The sequence below is a fragment of the Punica granatum genome, chromosome 3, assembly GCF_007655135.1.
Source record: "Punica granatum isolate Tunisia-2019 chromosome 3, ASM765513v2, whole genome shotgun sequence".
NCBI lineage: Eukaryota > Viridiplantae > Streptophyta > Magnoliopsida > Myrtales > Lythraceae > Punica > Punica granatum.
Window position 1 is genome coordinate 39691294 of NC_045129.1, and position 27450 is coordinate 39718743.

The 27450-nt window shown below is 35.1% G+C and overlaps 2 protein-coding genes across 6 annotated transcripts; one reads left to right on the top strand and one right to left on the bottom strand.

The window, feature by feature from the left end:
- Nucleotides 1–10379: 10379 nt before the first annotated feature.
- Nucleotides 10380–11566, top strand: LOC116201362. Its single transcript, XM_031532583.1, has one exon. It carries the CDS (start codon nt 10568–10570, stop codon nt 11072–11074), a length of 507 nt encoding a protein of 168 aa, XP_031388443.1. The 5' UTR covers nt 10380–10567; the 3' UTR covers nt 11075–11566.
- A 7694-nt stretch (nt 11567–19260) lies between these two features.
- On the bottom strand, nt 19261–26877 carry LOC116198587 (cation/H(+) antiporter 4-like). 5 transcript variants are annotated; one of them, XR_004155348.1, is made up of 3 exons: nt 24889–26877; nt 22849–24720; nt 19261–19701 (listed from the first exon to the last, which is right to left on the bottom strand). XR_004155348.1 is itself a non-coding variant. In XM_031528772.1 (2 exons), the coding sequence occupies exons 1-2, from the start codon at nt 25822–25824 to the stop codon at nt 23626–23628; spliced, it is 2031 nt and encodes a 676-aa protein (XP_031384632.1). In that variant the 5' UTR covers nt 25825–26877; the 3' UTR covers nt 22364–23625. The 5 variants fall into 5 exon arrangements, 1 of the variants encoding a protein (XP_031384632.1); XR_004155349.1 differs by lacking the exon at nt 19261–19701 and adding an exon at nt 20411–20731; XR_004155350.1 differs by lacking the exon at nt 19261–19701 and adding an exon at nt 21330–21481.
- Nucleotides 26878–27450: the final 573 nt, after the last annotated feature.

The following is a 27450-nucleotide window of genomic DNA, read 5'->3' on the forward strand; positions in this document are numbered from 1 at the left end:
TACGCGTCTGGTTGAAGCACCAGCAGTCTAGAGTGCCAAAAGAATTGTTCTTTTCTAATTTTTCAGGCAGAAAGAAAATAAAGAAATATGAGAAACAAAATGATGATGATGATGATGATAATTAATAAATAAATAAATATGGAGGGGCGGGGGAGAAGTGAAACGAAAAGAAATTGAAAACGCGCAAATAAGAAAAAAAAAGACAATTAATAAATCTTATTTTGCCATGTCATGCAACGCCATGCCACCCCACGCCATGCCATGCCTTACAGTTTGGGTGACCCGAATGAATGATGGGGTCCATGTTCCTGTTGGTTAATTTAATTAAGATAAAACATTCAATTTCATCTTCAAAAAATCATTTTACCAACAATTTGGTATCTCAATGAATTTTATCAAAAAATTGATTCTTAAAAGATTAGTTGACCAACAATTTGATCCTCAAAAAATTAATTTTGTCAATAATTTGGTCCCTTAATGAATATTGCCAACAATTTGATTATCGAAAGATTAATTTTACCAATAATTTGATCCTTGAAAAATCAGTTGGCTAACTATTTGGTCCTCGAAAGATCGCTTGGGTAGACAATTTAGTCTTTACGTCCATTAACCATCGACGCCGTGACGATAATCTGACTTGGAAGCTGATATGGTGTATCCTTAACTAACAACATATCAGCTTTCAGGTCAAATTATCGTCACGGTGTCAATGGTCAATTAATATCGAGATTAAATTATCTATCGGAGCGGTCTTTCAAGGATCAAATTATTGACAAAATTTATTGAAAAATCAAATATTGGCAAAATTAATCTTTTGAGAACTAAATTGTTGGCCAACTAATCTTTTGAGGATCAAATTATTGACAAAATTCATTGACGGATGAAATTATTGGCAAATTGAATGTTTTCTTATTAATTAATTAGTCGAAATTAAAAATTTGCTCATTGATCGTGGCCGTGGGCGCCCTCTCTCTCTCTCTCTCTCTGGTACGTACGTACGTACGTCTGCCTGCCCGCTTCCTTTTAATTTCTTTTCTTTCCTTCACGAGTATTAGATTACTTATAAACAAAATTTGGGCGAATTGAGCTGATAACTTATTCGATCATTTCTCTTATTAGTTAATTATTCTTAAATTGAAATGTAGTCAATGTTAAATAATATATGTTGTTCTCATTACATTCTCAGAAAATTCTATTACTACATGTATGTATACGCGTCAAAATTAAAGAACCTAATTAAATTGTTGTAGCACATACATATTCGTAAATATTCTAACGCAATATATATTATATGTTACTAATAATTCACGTTGCTACCCGGGCCCCGTTCCCCTTAATTGTATATATAATTGGTCCATCAATAAAGTACGTATTTGCATATATATATATATATATATATATAATGCACTATTTAGTATGCATTCGATCGACATGCCTAGCTGACTACTTAATTAAGAACTAACTGGCAACCCTACATATTGGCCTTTATCCTGCATCTTAATCAGTTCTTGCATCTCCTCCTGCCCCTTCATATATAATGTTTCATCTTAATTTCTTCGACTTTTCTTTTTTGGGTTTCAGTAATTTATTCACAATCTTGTATATCATCTATCTCAGTTAATTTATACTGCACACATTCACCCAAAAAAAAATTCATCCAAAAAAAATTTATACTGCACACGATAAAGAAGACGCGATGCAATAAATAATAATATCGCCAGTATGAAACCAAAAGATTTCGATTTCATTATTTTTAGTGGGAATTCTTGCACCCGTTTTATTTATCTTTCTTTTTCATTTACGTCCTATAAACTCATCGGAACTGTTATAACTGGGAAAGAAAAAGCTACGCCACATACAATATATATATATATATATATGTGCGTAATATATACACAATATATATAATTTCGAAAATACATACCAAAATGTGGCATCCATAGTTATTTTTCAAGAGCATGCAGATCTTATTAAATAAATCCGACTGATTCCACTCGTCTATTTTAAGGATCAAACTGCTGATTTACTTTTTTTTTTTTTTAAATATGTTCAAATGACAACCCGGCCTGTTTGCCCTTCCATGGAATATATCAATAGTATAGTAGGTTGCACATGATCGATTCTTGCTAGCTAACACACACACTCACATATATATAAATGTATATATAAAGAACACGTTACGGATCGTCAGTTCATGTCAATATATACAAGGGAAAATAGCTCCATACAATACATTTTTTTTTCACGTTATAGCACAAATTCAAATCATTTTCTTATACAGCACGAGATTTTTTTTTCACTGCACAACATGCCGTTCATATTCTGTCAAGAAAGTGGCGGGATGCTGACAAACAACTTGTTTGAGGGCGATTTTCCAACAAATAAGAATTTATGGTGATAAATAAAGAAAATAAAATTTAAAAAAAAAAAGAAAGAAAAATGTCATTTCGATTGGAGGAGCCGGTGGGGGCAGCCCGCCTGGCTGCCCACCCCTGATCGGGGTTGCCAAGGGTCCCTCAAATAGGGAGGGGGCGCCCCGCCGGCCGTCCATCCCTCGATTGGGGTTGCCGGCGTGGTTGGGGGTGTCACCAGCGTGGTTGAGGGCGGCCCCATCGGTGGCTGGATTTTTTTTTCAATTTTTTCTTTTATTTTTGCCTTTAAGTTCTTATTTGTTACAAAACTCCCCCCAAAACAATCATGTTAGCATTCCATTCATACCCGTCATTTTTTTGACGGAATGTTATGCGGTGAAAACAATAAAATTTTTTGTATTGTATGGAGAAATGATTTGAATTTGTGGTGCAGGTGAAAAAAAAAACGCGCTGTAGAGTACTATCCTCCCTATATAATTTAGACAGACGGATTCCTTCATTAGGCTTCAAAGGCAAATGTTTAATTTATATAAAGCAACTACCGAAAAAAAAAACTATATAAAGCAACTCATCAGTTTCAGTTACCACCGCTGCACTGCAATATATATTATAATATGGGAACTGATCGATTTCTATTATATTCTCAAAACATATATATATATATATACACACACACACTGTTGATTGCTTAGTTCCGCTCCGTAGCAAATCACTAATAAGAACAGTCCAAAGCCAATTTTTTTTAGTGTGTTGATGATTCGTACAGTCTCATCGGCGAGAGTGTGGCTCTGCCTCCACTACACATCACTCGCCATGATGAGCAGATCAGCTGTAAGCGGTCCGATGCGACACAACTACAACGTTTTAATTAGTCATGGAAAGGAAGATGATGTCCCGCATTAACCGGACTCCTTGCATGTCATCTGGATCCTCCTAACTCGAGATCAGAGGGAGGAACAAGAGAGAGGAAAAACAGAATAACTTGGACCAAAAAGAAATATTGTTTCCAATATCTCCCTCTCAATATATATACATATATATTGTATTTGATCGATCACTTGGAAGGGTTTTGCTGAATCAAGTTTCACTTTTTATTTTTATCTATTATTACCATTGTTATCAGAACCGGACCGGACCGGCCGGTTCGACCGGTCGGACCGGGAACCGGCACCATGTCCGGTCCGGTTCGCCTAAACCGAAATGTCAGCTTTGAACCGCCGGACCCATTGAACCGGCCGGTTTTAAGCAAAATTTCATTAAACCGGCCGATTCTATGGGTTTTTATGGGTTTCCTATTTAATATAAAAATTGGTTGGTTGTGTAAAGATTTGAACTCATGACCTCTTACTTCTCATATTAGCATACTACCAACCAAGCCACCACCACTTTTTTGTTCTTTTAACTCTACTTTTAAGTACTTATTAAAATAAAATATTTATTTTGAAGTAAGAAATATTAAATATATAGATACTTTCTTATACTATTATTATATTTCTTTAAAATCATCATACTTTTATCTTAATTATCATAATTTTTTTAATAATATGAATATTTATTTTATTTTAAATAAACGAGCGGTCCGACCCATCGAACCCCCGGTTGGACCCATAAACCCATGACCCCGTATCCCTTCCGGTTCATCATCCGGTCCGGTTCTGATAACACTGATTATTACTATATGAGAGAAGAAAACTAGTTTGTCTAATTTTCCTTCTCCAAAAAATGTCCATAATAAAATAACTTTAATTAATGCAAGTGATCAAAAAACAAATGTCGTAATTATAAATTAAAGAAATAACTACCAATTACTCACCCATTTTCTTCACTCTCAAACTATCTTTCTGTCTCTTACCTCCCACACAAACCGTCCTCCCCTCGTTTTAATAATTAAAATTCATGTGTAGAAAAAATTAATCAAGAAATTGGAGTATTATTCATTTACTTTAATATACTTACATGTTTCAATCAGTATCATAATCAATCCATATAATTAATTCTGTGCCTAGCACGAATTTTCGTTTTTTTTTTGGGCAAGATGACTAAAAAAACATAAACTTTGCCTTATTTTTCAGTTTTCCCAAGAACTTTTATTTTTGGCAAAACAAGACATAAACTTTGGAGAGTTAGCCCCATCCACCTTCTATCACGATTTCCGTTAAGAAATCTGACCTGGCAAACAGAGCAATTCGATGTGGCAAACGGCTGAGGACTTGTCACTGTTTGAAGACGAAATGTCCAGAGCATCCTCCATTCCTCTTCTTCCTTAGGGTAATTGAGGTGGATGTTTGATCATTTCACTATTGGGGCATATTTGTGAGGGAAAATTCCCGATTTTGCTCAAATTAGGGCGAGGAAAGATGGTGAAGGGTTAGGGTTGTGAGCGGGCTAAAAATTGGTGAAATTGGGTTTAGGTTAAGCGAAATTGGAGCAAAATTTGGCGAGATTGGGGTGATTTTGCTCCAATTAGGTGGGAGATTGAGGGATTAGGATTGTGCTCGATTGTGGTCCGATTCTAATTTCGAAATCAACCAATGGCGGTGACTTCGGGACCAATTGATGTGGAAGAAGCAATCAGTTCTTCACAACCTGTTACTTGTAAGCTTTGTCATCACCATTGCAAAGCATTACTTTTGATGTCTTGGAGCTACAACAACCTGGGAAGAAGATTTTGGAGATGCTAGTTTTGGATGGTATTATGGAGTATGTGTACTATAATGCTTATTCTGTCCAAATTGGGTTTAAGTTTTCGTAAGATTTAATGTTATTTAATGGCAACACAAATATGAGGTTCATTTGATTTGTGTATTTATGGAACATGAAGATGATTGCAAATTCTTCGAGTGGCATGATCTGGAAGAAAACTTACGCACAAAGCAAGTTCTGAGGTCCCTGATCAATGAGAAAAAAAGCTTTCCTTGAGCACGCAAAACTATTGGAGGAGAAGAATGAAGTTAGTGTCATGAAGGTCTCAACTTTGGACATTAAAGTTGAAACACTAGAGTGGAGGAACAAGGCTCTAGAAAATGATATATAGGCACTAAGGTTGAAGTTATTGTTGAATGTTGGGAAAGATGGAAAAAAATGTTTGCAAGATGAATGGTTGTATGTGGTCGTTGTTGATCTTGATCATATTGGTTGTTCTTGCTAGTTTTATGGTTGGTGGTAGGGCAAAAATTAAAAAGGAATATGGTTGCCTTGATAATTGGATGGCACATTTAACAGGAGGTGATATGTCAGTTGTTTTAGATAGTACTGTGTAATGGTTTATGTACTTTGAAATGGTCAATGTAATGAATATAATGTATATTTTTGCTATATTTATCTTCTATATAATGTTGATATACAATGATGTAAATATATGTAATGGACAAAATAAATGAATGATAATGGACCAAATAAATGAATGGCAATTGACAAAATATTGTTGTTGACATATGTAATGAACTTGCATTACTGATAAGAGCAGTAGCTAGACAACTTTACTAAACATTTGCATAAATCTATCATATTGAATTACCAATAAACTTGGCTAATCCGAGCTCTACACCAAATACATACAAATTTCCACCATAGTCATCAGATAAAAACCATCATCACAGAGTCTGCTTCACAATCATGTTCACTATAAGACTGCACAAAAACTATCATATCCAGCAAAAGACTACACAAAAACTATCATATCCACCAAATGCCCAACCATCAGACAATAGGGTTGCTCTTGGAGTTGAGGCGCTACTTCTCCTTAGAGGTGGTGCTTGCTCTTGGAATGGAGTTGCTGCTTCTCTTTGGAGTTGCTTGTGCTCTTCATGGTTGCTGCTCACACTTGCAAATTGCCCTTCATGTCTCTCATAATAAGAGGTTCGAATCTTTTGACTAGGCATCTATGGGAGAAATTAGAAATCAACATCTCGTTATCATTGAATATCAGTTATACAATCAATTAGAGATCCCAAATACCTTAATACTTACATGGATATATGTCATTCTTGTTTGTGTACCGAATAACCCCAACACATTTTCGTGCATGGTTCATTTCTTTATGTATAAGTGCTTTAAGAGACTGACCATTAGTGACACCCACCTGAGATTGTCCTTCCCTCTTAAACTAGCAAGCACATGAAAATACATGTTAATCTTAAAGAATAAGTATTATATAGGAAAAATTATGACATCAACTTCCTAGGAGCTTTGGTGGTCTCTGTGGTGTTTGTGCTGGAGATGTCTGTTCACTGACATGAGTTGCTCCCGCTTGAGCATTTGCAGAAAGACTGACCAAAGCTGCTTCCAACCTCAGCATTTGTGAACCATGGGGTTCTAGCCTGTTAACAACATTAACAAATATAGAAGTAATTGACATGTTGAGATTCTCTTCAATGCTAAATAGATGGATCAACTACAATACTACCTTTGATGGTCTCTCCATGGGAATTTCTTGGACAATTCTCTGAGCTTTTGTTGCTTCTGCTTCTTCATTTGATGGTCCCTTAATCTTAGGAGGCCTTCCCCTCCCCCCTTTCTTGACTTATGCAACATTTAATTGTAAATAAGAAAGTTTAAAATATAAATGTTAATTTGAAATTGTATGTAACTATTTCAAAGCTTACTTGTTTCACAAAGCTTGCAGGTTCTTCTTGGATATCCACCACTTTCTTGTATGTTTTTTTTGTTGTGACCATACTCATAGCATCTATTGCAACTCATCCTCACTGCTTTCTTAGAAAGTCTTAGAGGGCCTGCAGGTTTCTCCATCTCACTCTTATCCTTCTTCATAGTTTTCTTAGGCCTGCCAGGTTGTGTTTTGAAGGGTGGTGGCAATATATGTTCAGATTGTACTCTCGGCCACATCTTTGGCCCATTAATTTAATAAATAAACCCTTCATATGCCTTCAAGTAATATGATTTAGTTAGGAAATTCACCACATATATACAATTGCATGTGGGCAAGGAATACCTAATAGATTCCAAACCTTACATGTACAACTTCTTTCCAGTATGTCCACAACATATAGTTAGCCATGTATGCAACCTCAAACGCATACCTACCTGAATATGTTACCTTGCAGGAAGCACTGGTCACCTTGTTCTGTTCTAATTTCTTCCTACTCCTTGGTGGAAGAAAATCATTAGATTTCTTTATCATTTCCCTCTTCTCAAATCTCACCTATCCTCCTCATCACAAACTTCCTTATTTTCTCCAACATGTCAATGATGGGCTTGCTTTTTGCCTTTAGTATATACCCATTGAAGCACTCTGACATGTTGTGATCTACCACTTCACATTTGGTCCCAATGTTAATCTTGCTTCTAGAGAACTTCTCCATTCCAATGGTCGTGAAACCATCATAAGCAACCTCTAATGTGGCATTTCTTCCATACGTTTGCTATTGTGGTGCTCTTCACTACCCTCCAAAAAATATTCTTCAAAACATAGCCGTTGTGGTTCTTCTTCCAATTGGCATATATATGCCTAGCGCAGTTCATGTGCTCTGCATTTGGCATTAATGCATTCACAGCATTTTGAAGCCCCTAATAGAACATAAAGCAATCCTATAAGTGTAATAATTAACATGCGATAAGCATAAATGTCCAACCATATGAGAAAGGCAAAGAATGATATAACTGTTAAATAGCTTACCTTTTGTTGGTCACTAATTACCATCCAGCCAAATTCAATTATTATGTTCAAATCATCGCAAAGTCCGATGAGAAACTAGGTTCGAGAAGCCTCATTATCCCCTTCTACAACTACCAAGGCATTTGGGAACATTTAGTTGTTCCCATCTCTACCAACAACTGATAGAAGTTGTCCCCAAAATGTGTCTTTAAGAAGCACCCATTAATGTTGATACCTGTCTGCAACCTTGTAAACATTCATATGTCAAACCTTCAAATCTCATATATAATCTCTTAAATATAACTGCTCCCTCAGGACCATTTCTCCAAATATAAAGATCAAACAGACTTTCCTTGTTTACCCTCCTCAATTTAGCAAAAATATTATTATATAAGGTTGTAATGATCATCTAATAACCCTTAAATAAGTTTATGTACTTTTCTCCTGGCTCTGTAGCATGTGTTTTTACTCACCTTAATGGCAAAACTCTTCTCAATTTTAGTCATCATGTCATCTACATCCCATTTAGGATTGACCCCAAACTTCTCTAAATAGTGATGGAAAAGCCAATCAGATGTGGCTTGGTTGTTCCTTGCAGCTCTAGAGCACTTATGCACATTCACATACCTCTTCACAACAAAAGCATCATTCTCTTGCATCCAATCAACCATAATTGTCCATGGACAGTTCTTGCCACATACAGCTGTCATCCTCTCCTGTTCACTTCTTTTTCACGTGAGACACTTGCCATGTTTCACTTTATAAGTTTGCATAGCAAACTTGAATTGTTTGCGTCCTTCAAATCTCATACCAATGCAGAAAAGATCTTCTCCATTACTGACTTTGGAATTGTATGCCTTGCCCTTTTCTTTTCTCTTTCTGTTTCCACCTTTAGTATCACTGCTATGTGATATTATTACTTCATCACTAGATTATGCATACTTACTACTCTGCTTTGATCCTTCTTCTCCTGAATCTTGAGCATGTTCTATATTATCCTGCTCCACACGTAGCTCATCATCCACAAACAACTGCTCCTCCTCCCAATCTTCATCAGAATGCCCTTGAGGGGACTTCAAATTCTCATATTCCCTTCTAATTCTCTTTACTGTCCTCAAACTTCTCTTGTTCCTCATAGTTTCAGTGTATTCTTCATTAGAAGCTTTACTTGCGTTATCACTATTATCTAATCCATCATCAGTCTTATCTTCATTAGGAAGGGTCATAATCAGAATATTTCGACTCATCATCAGATTTTCTGATGGAAATTATGACAGAAGGCAATAGGACTGACTTACTAAAGTTTGTGTATTGTTTTGCCAAAAAAAAAATTCATGGGAAAATTGAAAAAGAAGGGAAAGTTTATGTATTTTAGTTATTTAGCCCTTATATATATATATATATATATATATATATATATATTTAATGGGGGATTGGGTGGGCACGCATCGAAGCGCTAGCTAATAGTACTAGAGATAAGATGATATATATATATATATATATATATATAATTACTAGAAGTTAATTAATGTGTCAATATTTAGCTAAAGAAGCGCAGTCATTCAATATCTTTTTTTTTCCGGTTACAAGAGTGGTCAATGATCTACTATAATAAAATAAAAATTTTAATATATAATAAATGAACACGGATAGTTACACTGAAACCTAAAACCTCTTAATTACTAGACGGGACTGTGCGCCACTACCTACACCTCACTCAATATCATTATTAGCTAGCTAGCTAGCTAAATACATATCAAATTGATGAGTTCGTGGCTTATTCCTTATAAGGGTTTGTTTATGTATATAGATGCACACAAAATGCTCTTCATATAATAACCATATAAATATATGGATATAAACATGTATGTATACATACCTATAATACGTAAAAGAATAATAATAATCCACCTTGGCTTTGAGGGGCGCCCCACAATAATGGCGGGTGAACCACGACCCAAAAAGACTTCGTTTGGTCTTTGAATAATATATCCGACTCTACTCAACTCAACTCTATCATTCCTCAAATTCAACAATATAATATTACTGATTAGTTTTTTTCTTCAATTTAATCATAATTTCTCACTTATACTTTTTCATAACTATTTTCAAAATTAATTTTTTAATAATAAATTCTTCATTAACTTTCACATCTCTATATACATACATATATATTCACACACATTAATATATTTGTCAACATGCAATCATTACACAAAATCAAGTTAAATTTGATAATTTATCCAACTCGAAAACCAAATACAAGCTAAATAATTTCTCGAGGAATAAAATATATAACCAACACAATTCAAAAGAATATATAGTAAATCACATCTCCCATATAATACACATTATTATACATTAATACTTTCCACTTCCCCACCCCTTCATTACTTTCCATTGATTGTTGCTAGAAAAAGAGCGGGGTAATAACACACACACCTCCCTACTTACAACTCATATATAAGCTGACGATCCACGTACGCTCCGAGCTATCTCTCGATCGATCCGACCGCGTGTTCCTTGTGCTGCTCTTAGTGAATTAATAGCTGATCTGATCATCAGTTGAGATCAATTAACAATGGGGAACAGCCTAAGGTGTTTTTTGGCGTGTGTCCTTCCCTGCGGTGCTCTAGACCTCATTCGGATTGTCCACTTGAACGGCTTCGTCGAGGAGATCACTGGCCCCATCACCGCAGGCGAGGTCCTCAAGGCCAACCCCAATCACATTCTCAGCAAGCCCTGCGCTCAGGGCATTGCCCGCCGCATCCTCATCCTTTCCCCGGAGTCTGAGCTCAAGAGAGGCAGCATCTACTTCCTCATCCCGGCGACCTCCCTGACCCTGCCTGCCGACAAGAAAAGGGCTGCCGTCACTGGCCACAAGGTCAAACCCTCCAAAGTAGACATCAAAAGCCTGATGAGCCTGAGCACCTCACACGTCGTGGGCTCCGATACTTATGATGATGATAATCGGCATTTCAACCTCCACAAATTGGAGAAAAGATCATCATCGCGCAGGGAGAGGAGGAGAGGCGGCGGCCGTGTTGGCGTTTGGCGCCCACATCTCCGGAGCATATCCGAGGACTGACAACTATATATATAAGATATATCATATATCTTATGACTAGAAAAAAGATCAACTGACTAGACCAAATCGGCCGGTCGATTGATCAATGTATCTCGGTTTCAGCTGGAAGAGTAAATCTGATCAGCCTCCTCCGGTGTTGGATGCGGCGGTGGTTCATGCGAGCTCTGCGCATGGCTTCTTGTCTTTTTTTTTTCCTTTTTTTTTAAAGTGCGGGTTATTGATTTTGTGGATACACTGTGTAGATTTTTTTTTTCCGTTTGGTCTAATTTCCATCTGCGTGTAATAATGGCAGATTTGGAAATAAAATCTCGTGAAATTATAATTGGAGAGGTATGAGTAGTCCTATTAAGTATCAGACCTGCGACCTCTAAATTAACAGGTGAAGGCGCGCACCATTGCGCTACATCGTTTATATATATATATATATGGATAATTTGTCTTCTCCCATAGCTAGCAAAAAATACATAATCATATACATTTTTCGCCCGTTGGCCTCATTTCTTACTGAATTATAAATATACGTACGTACATATGTGCTTTGCTGGAGGAAATTACGCAGCTTAATTAGTTACTGAAAATAATAGCATTTGCTTTTAGAGGTCCTATGCAAAAAAAATCAGTTACATTACCACTGTAATTAATTAATGGTCATATATATACAGTAAAACTAGGTTATTGAACTCCCGTGCATTGCACGATTTTTGCGAAAAAAATTTATACTAAGAAGTTAACTATGAAAATAATAAATAATATGAAGTTATAATTTATATTGATATATGCAAAAGGCTTATTTTCTATTTAATTCATAATTAAAGATATTATGTATAAATTCATATACATCATATCAATTATCAAATTTATATTATGAAAACAATTTTAAATTCCTAAAACTTCAAAACCTTTAGCTTTTATTTGATGAAAGAATTATAATTATGAAATACTCAAAATTTTATAATTTTAATATTTGCTTGTACTTTATTCTTATAATGTTATGTAAATTAATGGAAGATTTACTTAATTAAGATTTAATAAGATTAGCTATATAATATTTTTAAATTTTTTTAATATAATGCAATCAGTGTTAAAAAATTAAAAATAATGTACATTTAATAATATTAATCTATATGTACATTAACTTGGTTTTTATAAATATACTTATTTTCATAAGAATAATTTGTATTACGTTTATTTATCATACTGAAAATTATCAATGTAAAATATATTTATATTAATTAATTGGGTAGATCCTTACAATTCCATTTATTGGGTAGAATTAACATATTTATAATTAATTATGAACTTATTGAAATTATCATAGTTATTTTTATATGAATTAATTATGTAAATATTTATATTAAATTAATTTCAAACATTTCATTATTTGGCCATAACAGATCACTTATTTTATGATTCTACATCTATTTATTAGCTTGTAGTGAAGTTTATATATATACTTGTTATTTTCCTGTGCTTGACATGGGTTGATTAGATAACATTTTTTTCACATGGCCAAGTTAAATTTTTATTTAAATGCATCCATAAAGGTGAGCAAGGTACATATTTTTCAGAATGTATTTAACTAAAAACAATTAAAAGGAAGAGATGTATGACATATTTGACTTCATAATAAACCAACTATAACACTATGTAAAATAAAAAGTTCATATCCCACATTTAATAAACCAAAAAATTAGAAAAAGAATCTTGATGTAATTATTTGTTATAAATCATGATTTTTTTATGAGTAAAATAAATATGAGAAATAAGTGTTTTATTAATTACAGCAACCAATGAAAAAGATGATAAAAATCAATAATAAAAAATTAAGCACCTAATCACTATAAGAAAAAAGAGGACAATCTTGTTTCTAAATAATTCATCCTTATTAAAAATAAGATCATTATGTTTATTTTCGATTCTAAATAAATCTTGCGAAAAGTTAAAAAAAAAAAAGAAGCTTGATTTCATTATTAGTTATAAATCAAGATTTTTTATGAGTTAAAATAAATATGAGAAATAAGTATTTTATTATTTCCAAAAACCCAATAAAGAAGATGATAAAAATAAATAATAAAAAATTAAGCACCTAACCACTATAAGAAAAAAAAGAGGACAATCTTGTTATTAAATAAGTCATGCATATTAAAAAAGTTCATTATGTTTTATTTTCTATGCTAAATAAAAATTACATAAATTCATCTTTCGACCAAAATAGTTTTCCTTTCGAAATTAATTCCCACAATAGTCTTCCCCAAAATCTATTTTCCAAAGTAGAGTTATATTATTTTCTTAATTATTCTTCTAGTCCCTTAACTTTTAGATTTGTTTAATTTACATTCCTTTTGAAATATGCTCTGTTATTTATTAGCATCAATGAATTATCTACAAAGTTTGTCATTATACATACTCTTAAATTATATTACTATGAACCGAAATTTAAATTTTATGAAAAAACTATTAGAGTTTAAGTTTCGTGCTAAGATTAAAATTTTAAACATATATATTAAAAATATTTAATATTGTACTTATTAATTGTTTAAAATATATTTAATAACAACCAACATATATGTTATTAGCTTAAGTTGCATGCTAAGAGTCTTTCGTTCATTTGACGAGTTGCTTGTGCGGAGTCTTCTAAAAAGTAAGAATTTTGGGTATATGCTTAACTGTGATTGGCTGTGATTGACTTCCTATCATTAAAGTAAAGTAGAATTAATACAATTTACATGTCATCAAACCATCTATAGATAGATACATATAGTAAAGTAGAATTTATCCATTTATATGCATTAAATGAACCGATTTAAATATTTAATATTATATTTTACAAAGATTCATGAATTTGTTTTTTAATTCTTAGGAAATACTTCGTATAAGGATCTTGTGCTTTTCTACCTTGAATAGTATATCTTTTCATAATAGAAGTTCATGCTTAAAATTTTTTAAATAGATATTGTATGTAGGTCTTTTACTCTTATCTTAGAATTGCTGTCAATTTAGGTATACTTACTTATATATTTCACACTAATAATGTACAAATGAAGAACTTCTTGGGTATTAAAATTTATTGACTGTATTTATTAATTCACATTGTAGAAAAATTAAGACGTTTAGTAATTTCATTATAGCCATCGAGTCTTAAATTTCTAGAAAAATATATGTGTCAAAATTATATAATGTAAACATTGATGGAATAAGTTCATTCCAAAAATACTAATTATGTATCTATCTTTTATCTAATCTAATTGAAAAATGGATAAATTTATTTTCAAATTTTTATCTATATTTTTTGTACAAGATGAAATGCTTCAACTCTAATAATTATTGTCCATAAAATTAAAATTTTGGTTCATTTTAATGTATTTAAGAATAACTCTAGTGTCAATCATTACAAATAATTCATTTATGCTAATAGATAAAAGAGTTGATTTCAAAAAGGATTTATATAAAACAATTTAAAAAGTTAAGGAACTGGAATAATAACTGAAAAATAATATAAGTCTATTTTGAGAAATAGATTTTAATAAAGTCTATTGTGGAAATTAATTTTGAACAGAAATCCAAAGTTCTGATCAGATGAGGACAACTCCACGCTGCACATATTAAATTTATTATCATATAAAGTTAAACAATAGAGTTGTAAACAAGCTGGCAAGCCCATTTTAATAATGTTGTCAATACCCTTAAATTGCAATAGTCACATGGACATTGATTCCTATTACTCAAATTTCTTTTTCTTTCCTCATTTTTTCTTTTAATAATAGGAATCCTCATCATAACTTAGTTATATATATATATATATATGAGACATTTAGCTAGCTAGCAAGCCTCTACATTCGTGTCGTTATCTCGAAATTCCACAGCACACATCCTGAAATGCGCCACGGACACAGGCAGTTAATTGTTCTATACTATGTGTATGGTATGAGTATATTTGAAACATTTGCCTGGTCGATGAATTAATTTCCATCTCTAATCTATATATTAATTACTGTAATTAATTGACTGTGGATAAATACCTGCGTGGTAAATCTTATGATTAGTACATCGATTCCATATATGGATATATATATATATGTTGATTGTTTTTGGGCTTTTTTATTCTAATCATATACTTGCCCAAAAAAAAGGGCTTGCTAATTATATACAACTTAAAAATGATTCTTTGTATTGATCTTCCAATCGCTGACATTAATATAAGGGATGCATATATAGTGATATTTACAAATCCGGAAAACTGTATTTCTAACATGAACACCTTATAAAATCCTTGGATCAGATAAATGCGTTTTCTTTTCTTGCAGTAAAAAATAAAAAGAAGACCAAAGGTATGAGAAGTAAACCATATTAAAAGATGATAGGTAGAAAGCCGTGTCTCTCCATCTCTACTTAAATAAATTATAACATATAAAATTCAACAGACGCAATGAAGATGCACCACATCTATCTTCTGCTATTCGACCATAAAAACCAGAATTAATTAATATATTTAAAAATGAAATAGACTTCTTAATTCATGAATAAATATCAAATATTTTTTAAAAAATAAAAAATTTCCAATTGCGAATAAATATTTTAAAATAAAAATCTTAAATTGTAGTTATGTTTTTAATTTGTTTTAAATGAATCTAGATCAATATCGAATTATTTATATTTTATTAAATTTCTACATACCCGCTCAACATATGTGTCTAATAATCCTCCTAATATTCACATATATTTTACTAGCTCTTTTACGTTTTATAAACTACGACTCACGCCATTGTGAATGAGATTATTATTGAACTAGGAGAATTTTTTAATTGATTATTAGGAGGATATAACAAATATATATATATAATTAAAGCGAGGGCTAGGCTTCTAGTTAATGCAAGGTCGAATTGTCAACAGAAATTAGAGATCGGGGCGGAGCAGGACGGCAAGGGCCCAGCCCATCAGAACCTATACTTATATGCATGTACGCATTTGCAAACAATGGGCCCATAGAACCTATGTGCTTGCTTTTGCCCGGCAAGAGTCCACAATTAATAATTAAAAATGAGTAAATAACTATTTCGTCCCTGAAAATGGACTTTACATCAATTTGGTCCTTCACCCATTTTTTACGTCAATTGGGTCCCCGAGTCAGTGGATTTGGCTCAATTGAATCCTTTATATATCAATTTAGTCCTTTTATTATATCAATTTAGTCCTTTTATAATCAATATAGTCATTTTATGTATCAATCTCGTCCCCGACTTAAATTTACATCGATTAGGTTTTCCGTCCTCATATTGTTAAGGGGCCAAATGTCAAAACTTCAAATAGGTACTTTTTTTCCCCCCTTTTTATTCACATTTCCCCTGTTCCCTTCTCGCAATGACACCCATAACTCGAAAATTTAGAAAAAAAAAACGACCCAAATCAATAAAAAAAATCTAAAAATTAAAGACCCTAAAGGTCGGGTTTAAGTTTAAAAGAAATAAAATTAGAAGGAAGTTAATCGGACCCAATTTTATATATGTATAAATTTGTTTTAGTAAGTCATATTATATATCATAACTTATACTTAATCAATAATATAAAAAACAAACAATACGCTTTATATCCCACCTAGGGCACAAGAGTAAATTTATTTTTAGTTGAAAATTGATAAGTTATATTGACAATCGATATTAGATTTACATTGGAAGCAACTAATCTCTCCATTGTTACCCAAATACCCAAGAATGAAAATGTACCTAGAGCGCGTGAAGGGAGAATATTGACAGCATGAAAACTCTAAGCTTATGCAACATTATCAGTAGGTGGTTGTGGCAGGCACTACAATGGCAATGGATAAAACGGTAATCAATGTCTGTGGACATAAGAAAAATAAGAGAATAAAAATAGAGAGAGAAGAAGAAACCTGAGATTAGAGAAATTAAATTAAATTAAATTAAATTAAAAATTAATGATATATTATCTCTTTTCTTTAAAACTCTTCTTCTCTTTCTTTTTTATTCTCCCAAATGCATACTTTTATACCCATATGGAATCCCATAAAAATTTGATTGGGACTTTGAAAGCAAATTACAGACGACATAATGTCTTAAATAATTTTTTAAATAAATTAATATAAATTTTGAAAAATTCCTCGAAAAATTGTTTGAATTTGTTTGGTATTTTCAAAAGGAATTCTTCACAAGGCACATGCTAGTAACTCATCATAAAATATCCATCTATAAATTAATTTTTTTAAAAATTCTTAATATAAATTTTGAAAATCCATTGATACAAATGTAAATGGGAATGAGAAGAGAGGAATTGTGAACATTGAATGGATAAGTTATTTCATATTTGATACGTTCGTTATAGTGAATAATTATGATAAAGAACATGCTAGTTAGTTTTTAATAGTGAAAAAGTATGAAAGTGTAACTTGAAATCAAAATGTCATGAGAAAGAACAGGTACAAGTTGGTTGTTGAAGCTTGAAAAAAAAAAAGATTGGTAGAAGAAAGAGAATGGGGGAAAAAATTTTCCAACGATTTGCAATGTCAAATAATAAGAATAATTAAAAGAAAAAGTAATTAAAAGTCAAAATAGGAAATAGATAAGATATAAATGCAAATAGGAAAAGGGAGAGAAGAATCGTTAAAGTTGAATGGAGAAATTATTTCATGTATGATGCATTTGTTAAAGTGAATAATTATGATAAAAAGCATGATATGTAGTTTTTATAGTGAAAAAGTATAAAATGGTGCCTTGAAATCGAGAGGTCATGAGAAATAATACGTATAAGTTAGTTTTTCTATCAAAACAAATGAAAGGATGCCATGTTATTGAAAATATATATGCTGCGTTTGGTTTTGAAATAAAAATAATTTTGATTTTGATTGTGAAAAAAGACAAATGAAATGAGATTATAAATTTGACTTATGAAACGTGTATTTTTATTGTATAATGTGTTGAGTTAAAATTAAAGTTAAAATTTTTTACTTGGAAAATGTGTATTTTTGTTGTGTAGTATGTTGAGTTAAAGTTAAAGTTAAAATTTTTGTGATTTTAACTCTGAAACCAAATAAAGTGATGATGTTTAGCAAAATTTGTATTATTTGACTAAATGGTAAAATGGTTATATTACTAATTTACTAAGGACAAAGGGGCAAAAAAAGTTAGAGAAACACTTTGGGAATGGTTGTACTTTTAAAAAAATATACAAAGTTTAATTCAGTTGAGACAATATATGATAGAACATGTGAAGTAATAAATGTTGAGAATGAACAATGAATAGAAAGTAGAAAGTGTGAGAAAAAGTCATACTAACAGAGCACATCAATAGCATGTCAATAAAATATATTAAAAGAAACGTAGAAATTCACAAAGGAGATGAGTATTTTTTTGAACTAAAATTGAGGAAACATGAAGTTTTGAACAAAAACCACGTGATTCATGACGATGAGATAGAATGTATGAATATGTTGAAACAACAGACGTTGAAAATAAACATATATTGCAACGAAATTTTGAAACTATAAATGATTATGAAATAACAAATATACTTGTGATGAAGGGGTAACTCAATTGAGAGAAATGCGAAGCAATAAAACGTCGAAAATGAGCAATGAATAGAAATAGTATATATATATATATATACTGAAAATGTACGAGCAAAAATCACGAGCTGAAAATGTATAAGAAAAAGTCACAAGGTATACGGCCATTTTTGAAATATTAAAAATTAGAAACTTGTCATACTTTTATATCATAGTGTAACAGCACGTGCAACGTGTTGTTCTATTATCAATGTAATACTATTTATAGCAAGTATGTCAATCGTATTGTTAACCTCAAAAGCAGACATAATAGAGTAAACTGTAAAAAACTGCAGTGCATGTATCATAAATAAGCACATTTCTTCCCGTACATAATATAGCTTTTCTCATTGGATACCGTGGACAATAATACAAATGAAAATTACTAATCAGTGAGACTGAGTTCTTGTTCTCACCACTGATGTCTTATTCTATCCAAGAGTTTTTTAAGTTATCAGCACTATATTTCTCTATTCCATTAGCCCTGGCAGAGCTTGAGAAGCTCCGGAGACGATGGAAACCAATTTCATTTTGAAGTGGAACCAAGCGATGCCACATTGAACTGGTAAATAGACAATCAGCAGCTCTACTATTTTTACCATAAAATGACCTTTTAGCCAACCCCAATGAAAATCAAATAAACTTGGGATTTTGTAATTGAGATGATCACTATCGTCCATTGTTGACAGAAGCTTAAATAACATATCTAATTTTGCACAATTACGTGCTACAACCACAGGATCTATTTCCCCATACTGATTTATAAGGCCCATTCTCTTAGTACTTTTAATAAGTCCTCCAAATGCAAACTCTCCTTCATCTAGGACGGGCACAAGCCCACATTTTCCCATCATGTGACAATGGAGTAGACCAACGAAAATTAGGGGAATAAATAACCGTGGAGTAAATATTCCAATAAAAATAGAGGTCTTGTTAGACCTGTAGGAAGAAACAAGAGTCGAACACAAAGCAAAGAAGAGCAATTGAACTAACATTTCCATGTATTTTGGACAAACAACAAAATCAAATGTCAGCAGTGTTGCACTTTGAGAGAGCGAATTCCGCTTATGACCTATAACAATTTGGGAAAAAAAAAAGATAAAAAAATATTAGCATGTGCTAATTTATCTACACATTCGGAAAAAAAAAAAGAAGAAGCTAGAGTAGCCAAAAAAATGCTCAAGTAGATCAAGAAACACTAACTGAAAATTAATAAAGACTACAACTCATACGAATCTACATTTCCAGATTATCCGTGAATTTAGAACAAAGGAATTGGCACAAAATCAGAAAGAATTGGCAGAGAGATTTCACGGTTCATCCAATTCCAGAATGAAAACGAACTTTCAAAGCACTATTGAACCTCATTCTCTACTTTCATGAGATTGAGTGAGAAATATTTCACATCATATTTTTCTTACAACTGACAATGTACCAGAGGATAGTGCAAGACGATTCGAATTCTCTCCATGGCAGAGGCAGAAAATCACTATAAATGAATATGATGCGAGCTATCATAAACATATATTCTAGAATATCCATATAAATGAATATACAGTGGTAAATTTAATTATGAAGTGTGTTTTCTGTCCTAGGAAGTAGTTTAAATTTACTTTCAGAATAATGTATATGAAGTCATTACACTGTTGAGCTAACTCGCTACGAGCAATGCATTTTTGGAACTTAACACCAAAAGCTAAGTGCAATTTATTGCGGTGAGTGCCTATTATTAGAGTAGGAAGTCTGATAGTAGACTATATACAACTTGAGCTCTCCAGAAGTCAAGAAATACCCCTTATACCATGATATATTTGTTCGACCATAGATATTCCTTCAACCATAGGATAGACGATTATCTCAGAAAGGGCAAGCTTCCAATTCCAAAGGGTTAATATACAAGTTATCAAGACATGATTCTACTGTCTTACATAAAGGTATCTGAGTCTTGTCTTGAAGGCTAAAGAATAAACTTGACATTTCTCCTATGCCTCACTTCTAGCTTCTCATTAGGAGTTGAGCCATTATCGTTGACCGAATGAGTCCAAAATATGCTTAGTTCCACCAACAGAGTCCAAAAATTGCTGCCTCAGCCTACCTCAGTTCTACAATAAAGTTTCAACATTGATATAGAAAAGTAGAGTGACAAACTAAAAAATAAAAAATCCTGGTTCATGATTAAGTTTTGTTAACACTAAGCAGACAAAATTAAAATGCTTAATATTCTAGCAGAAAGGTAATGAGATTTATTATTTAAGGTTATCACCTTATTATGGAGGGATCAAGTCGTATAACGTATAGTACTGATTAGGTCTTATGTTTTTACTTTATATTGTGGAGGGAATGGACCAGGTCACATAATGGAGAGTATTGATTAAGCCTTACGCACTACTAAGAAAACAAATTTGTATATTAAAAATAATAATTAAAGTTAGATTACTATAAGAGTACAAAAAATCATTAAAAAAAATCACTTACACAAAAAATGAGTAAAAATAATCATGAAAAAGAAGTTGATGGTGAATAATTTCAAGGGAACTAAAAGAGAGTAAAAATAGCTTTAATTTTCTCGACAAGTACTTGCTTTTGAGATATTGGCTAATGCTTCAAAAAATGCCCAAGGAAAACCCGCTGACCACTTAATTTTGCACGATCATTAGGTCTAAGTCAAGGCCAAAAGATCCAGAGTATACGCATTAAGGAAAAGATAAACAGCTTATTGATCCGATTGAGCAAGAAAACGAGTGCTTAAAAACAAAAGAGAGCTTACTATGAGTAACCGTTCAATTTTTTGCCTACAATGAATAAACCGAGATCGACAACAACTTTTGAGAATGTAAAACAGGCAGGTGTAACTGCACAGGCAATATAAATGTGTCAGCCTCATCTAATTTAAAAATAAATAAAAGCATCAAAAGGAAAAATAAAAATCAAATTGAGTATGATGAAATGCATCATTTTTGCAAATCACCAAATAAACAGTCATAATACAACCAATTACATGGTGGAAGGTTTAAATATGTCTCGAGCCTTGCAGCGAACATTACACAAGGAATTATGGTTAACCAAAGGAACATATCTGCCTTGAGTCATATAGAACACTATAGAAGTAGATATCTTTCTTAGGAGATGGATCATGCTAGCAAGATAAACAATACATAGAGTAATTGGTATCATATGAAGAAACATGAATATTAGCATATTAACGATGAAGAAAAACATGAATAAAAGTACATTAGCAAGTCTTGGTTGAGCAATTCCTAAATTTGTCTCTTATAAACTAATAATATCCATTTTCTTTGTCTTAAAGGATCCATGTATTGACATCTGAGGACAGTCACTACTCATTAAATTCCCGGTGTTAATCCCATTGATAAATCCTGCCTGATACAATAAAAAATAAACCAAGACCACAGTCACCAAATATAAAATTGAAAATCACGTGTCTATGTGTGCATGTATCTGAACAGGCAACATTTACCATTTTATCTATTTCATCTTTTAGTTATTGTATATTTAACCTTCATTTTTTTTTACCAGACCTAGAGTCTCTAATCCATGACGATTAATGACAAAGTTCCCACGAACACAAAGCAATGGATAGAGCCCATTCACAGTCCACTTCATAGGCATGAGATGGGATAACAAAGAAAAAGCACATTTCCCTTCGTTACATAGTTTGAAGCAACAGGTAAAGGTGATACATACATATGCATATACAATATAAAAAGAAAGCGTTAGTAAAATTGTGTGATCTTATTCTCTCACTTCACTGAAAGGCGAAAAAGAAAAAAACACAATATTATTGATAATAATGCAATTATCACGAGTTTTAGAACATGTTTAATCCTAGAGAGAGAGAGAGAGAGAGAGAGAAAAAAGAAGGGGGGGCCTATCTATTGAAAAGATTCAGAATATCACAAGGACAGGATTGAATGTCGGTAAGCATATGTCAAAAGCGTATAAGAGAGGCTGCACATACAAGAGGACAGTTTCATATATGACATCATACAAGCATTTTATCGAGCACTTACTATACATAGTGGCAAGAGGATAATTACATCAAACTACATGAAGGAATCATCGAAAAAGCAGAGGGCACACATTACATACGATCGAGTGCAATATGGGTAACAAAGGACGGCAGAAATTGGTAGGATGCCAAAAGGAAGAGAATTAAATAAATTGGGAGGAAAATACAGAGAGAGTTTCCTGAACGTACATTCGTGGGCTGCTTGTATATATTAGGTAGATTGGTCCTCCAGCAATTAGCAGACAGAGATGATTTGGGTACCAAACAAGAAAGAGAGAGCGGAAGAAGGGAGATTGGGCGGTCAATGTGTGTAGAGCCACGATTAGGAAGTCGGTGAATAGGCACAAACGGTTGAATGGGGTCAGTGTGGGGCAGCAGTTTGACGGGTCAGCATAGGGCCAAGCAGGCAGTGGCGGAGTCGGCAAGAAGGGCGTTTGGCCATGGGAGAAGTCCGTTGGGCAGGACGCAGGAGTAATCTGCGCAAAGCAACGGATTTTGAAGGAAGGGGCGCGGGAAGGGAAAGTGGTAAAACGGTGAAACAGTGGAAGCGAAGGGGGAAAGGCTGGCTGGCAGAGACTCCTTTTTTTTTTTTTTTTTTTGGTTGCTTGCTTGGAAGACTGGCAGAGGCGTTTCGATGTGTTGAAACAGGGGTTTCTATATATAGATATATATATATATATAGAGAGAGAGAGAGAGAAATGGTTAAGGGTATTTTGGGGATTATGAAAGTATTGAAAACACCTCACATTTATTTATATATATATATGTATAGAGATAGCATAGATATGTACATCCAGTACTTTCGTATGTATATATTTTTAAAAAAGTGGCTATCTATGTACATATATATATATATATATATATATTAATTAACCTATTCGATCGTTTTATGCTAAAAAGAAAAGAAATGAAAAGAAAAGAATTTAGAAGTAACATTCCATTAATCTCCTATATATTATTACGATGCTAGTGCCTCTGTTGTCGTTGAACAACTAAGAGGGACGCATCCGTGTGGAGATCCGCCGAGGCTAATAGATCTCCCAGCACCCCCAGTTCGTCCACCTCGTTCCAGTCGCCTAGCCCCGATGTCTGCGTGCATTCCATCCCGTACCTCCGCCCCACCATGATCAGGTCAAACTCGTCCACCATGGACCGTATGAGCAGCGCCGACTGCGGCCCGTCCCGCACCACCTCCCTCTTGTACATCACGTTAGGCCCCGCTGCGTTCTCCCTCACATCCCTCAACACCTCATCCTCCATCACCTCATCCAGTCTGATGGACCTCCCTCCCTCCTCCTCGCACAGGTGTACCACCGTCAACACCAGCCCCGGGCCCCGAGCCATCCTCTTTGCCAGGGCCAGCGCCTCCCTGTCGTCATCCCCCCCTATGTAGAACATCCCCACTTGGAAGTGCGGCTTCGTGGCAGCCTGCCCCAGGTTGCCCCGGTCTACGAGTATGGCCGCTGAGCATGGAGCCCGCTGCAGCACTGCCATGTTCATGGCCCGTACGGCGCTGTCCTCCGACTCCAATTCACCGTCAACGCAGGACCACTTGCAGTGGAACGGGAGGATGATCAGGGAGGTCAGCTTGTCGAGTGCAATATAGCACACGTCCTCATGCATCAGCTTGGCCGGGGAGATGGCTGTGAACAAGTTCACATGAACCGCACCCATGTTGTTGCGCGCGTAGTTGGTGAAGGCCAGGATCATGTCCTCGGAATAGGACTTGCTCTCGATTCTCTTCTGCTGCTGGTGGGATATCAGCACCGGGGTGGCCTGGCCCACCAGCTTCACCAGGTGGATGGCATTGACCGCGATTGGGCTCTCCGCTGCTGGGCTGAGGCAGCCGAGCATGCCTATGACAGACGAAATGTTGTCGGGGGTGTGAATACAGGTGACCACAGGGAGCTCCATGTCCGGCTTCAGGTGCATGACGTCCCTTGTCTGGTATCCCCCATACTTCCTTGAGCTATCGAAGAGCCACCTGACTAGGATCGGGGTGAGAGTCGCAGAGATAAAGACGGATACAATCGCCAGAGAGTAAATCCTGTCAGCGAGGCCCTGCCAAGAGTCCAATCGAGAGGAATTCTTGTCAAATTAGTACGTGCGGTACGAGAGAGGACGTAGAGCACGTATTAAGTTTACTACGTAACACTAACAAGAACAACAACAACGTCCATGATTCCATAACATAACAACAGTATATAATTAATTAATTAATTAAATTACCTCCTGGCCGTGTAGGAACCTGTAAGTGCCCAGTTCCACAACGCCTTTGCAGCTCAGGATCGCGGCAAGTGCTAGGGAATCATTGAACGGCATCTTGCAGATCAATGGGGGAAGAATAGATCCCACCATTTTGGCCACGAAAACGATGAAGATTACGGCAGCCTCAATCGGGATTCTCTTTATCTCCAACACAAGCACATCGAGGTCTGTGTTTGCAACTGTGGAGGTCACGTAGACAGGCAGGAGGATCCCCGTGAAGAAGGACTCCAGCCTGTTCACTAGGGCAGACCCCAGCGGCGGTCCGTCTGGCACGGCCAGCCCCAGCAGAAGAGGGCCAAGGAGGATGGTCTGGCCAGCGAAGTTGGAGTACAGGGCAGAGGAGATAGCGAGGAACAGGATGCCTTGTAGGTAAATTTCCTTGACGGGACGTCCCTCCGGGGTATGCCTGACAATCCATTTCATGGCTGCTCGGAGTACAAACACGGTCATGAGCAGGAAAATGATCGTCAGTAAGATGTCCCTGAAGGCCCTGCTCGGTGCCATTCTGGTAGTGGAGGTCGAGAACACGAGCAGGATCCCAAGGATATTGCTGACCAAGGAGGAGGACAGGGCAAGCCGTCCCAGCTCCGTGTTACTGAGCTTGAGGTCGCTGAGGAGGCAGGATATGACGGGGAAGGACGTGAGCGACTGCTCGATGGAGATGAAGGAGAGCTCTTCGAAGTCCTTCTTGGCAGGCTTATGCATCCTCGAGTAGGCTGTGAGGGTGGCCGTGGCCACCAGGATTGGGGCGATGAGCGAGGTGACCCCAATGGCCCACGACTTCCGTCCCACACGTTGGAGCATGCCCATGTCCATCTTCACCGCGATCAGGAACAGGAAGAGCGTGTAGCCAAACATCTCCATTGCATCGGAGATCTCCTGCGCGTGCGACCCCATCTCATTGAACTTTGGGAACAGAAACTTCCTCACCAGATCGTGTCTCCCCAATATACTCGGGCCTAGAATAAATCCACTCTGCTCAATCAGAGACGAAACGAGAAGCACGCTGATTAGTCGGTGACGTGTTGGGCAAGAAAGGGCAGAGTGAGTAATTATATTATACGAGTAAAATTGGTTAGATTAATGTAATTTTTCATTCGCAGCGTGCAAACATACAGGCGTAGGGAAGGATACTTAGAGTAGTGGAAGAGAAGAGACTACTTACGAGTAGCTGGGAGACGAAGACGGGTAAGCGGAAAGGTTTGAGGATGAAATGACAGACGTGTGTGAGGACGAAGATGGTGATCATCTGGAGCTCCAACTGTGGTAACCCGTATTGCAGCACATGGCCCTTCAGATACCCGGGCACCCCGATACCCTTGGAACTGATTTTCGGGGGCAAAGCCACGCAATAGCTGTTGTTTGTGATATTAACGCTGCCGTTCATCTTCCCTCAACTGCCTTCCACGCGAGCGGATGCACGGCAGGGTTAGATTTGTTTTGCTTGATTTCAAGAAAGCTAAGGGATATGCAAAATACTACTTGTACGAGGATCCATTCAAGAGAAGGGACGGATGCTTATAAATGATTAGGTGCACCCCTAAGGCTGGAAGGAGATGTTGTGGTTGGTTGGTTGGTTTGTTTGTTTGTTCCCAAGTTTTCGGTGATAATTAAGATAGAATTCATTTGCAGTTTCTCCAGCAGAGCAGAGCAGAGCGGAGCGGAGCAGAGAGCCCGTTAAGTCTTTGTCTAGGAATAGTTGTTTTTGCATTTTCCTTTTCTTTTCTTTTTTTTTGGGTGAAGTGAAAGAACCATATTAATTCGGTCCTAACAAAAACAAACAACACTACACAACACAATACAAAGTTTGTTACGATTTATTTATTCAATTTTTTTTCTTTTTTCTCTTTTATAAAAAGTATAAAAGAAGTATCGCAAAAGTCTGTCGCATCACATGCTACTTTAGGAAATGATTAATGTACGAGGATTGATAATTACACACAAGTCTTGTTTATTATACGTACTCGGAGCAACTTTGGCACTTGTCCCTTGCCAAAGTCAGGAACATATATACATGATGTCACATGCATTGATTAACCTTCCGAATGAAGGCGTCTCCTCTCGTCACGGTTGTTGTTTTGTCATAGTTGATTGGGAAAACAATTAACACCATATGAGCCTATTCCCGATACCATAACTTGGGATTGGCATTTGGCGGTCGATCTCAAGGTATTATTTGATATACTATACAGGTCATAATCACGAACATGAATATCATCTTAATTCCACGTCATCCGTTTGAGGAAAAGCAAAGCTTTACACTTACTGGAGACATATGTATATGTTGTTCCTGGAAGGTATTTCAAATGAATGCCGAACCTGTAAGGTATGGTACAGTTATCTGTAACGTGCTTATGTCAATATATGTACGTTCTATCCTGCTACAATCAGGAGCATTATGTGCCGATGATTCGGTCTCCTATCCTATACAATCTCATGTGCAAACAAGCCAGAGATGCATGCCTTCTCAATGTATAAGCCATATAAATTTTGACCTGTGCAATAGTCAGGCATGGCTCGCCG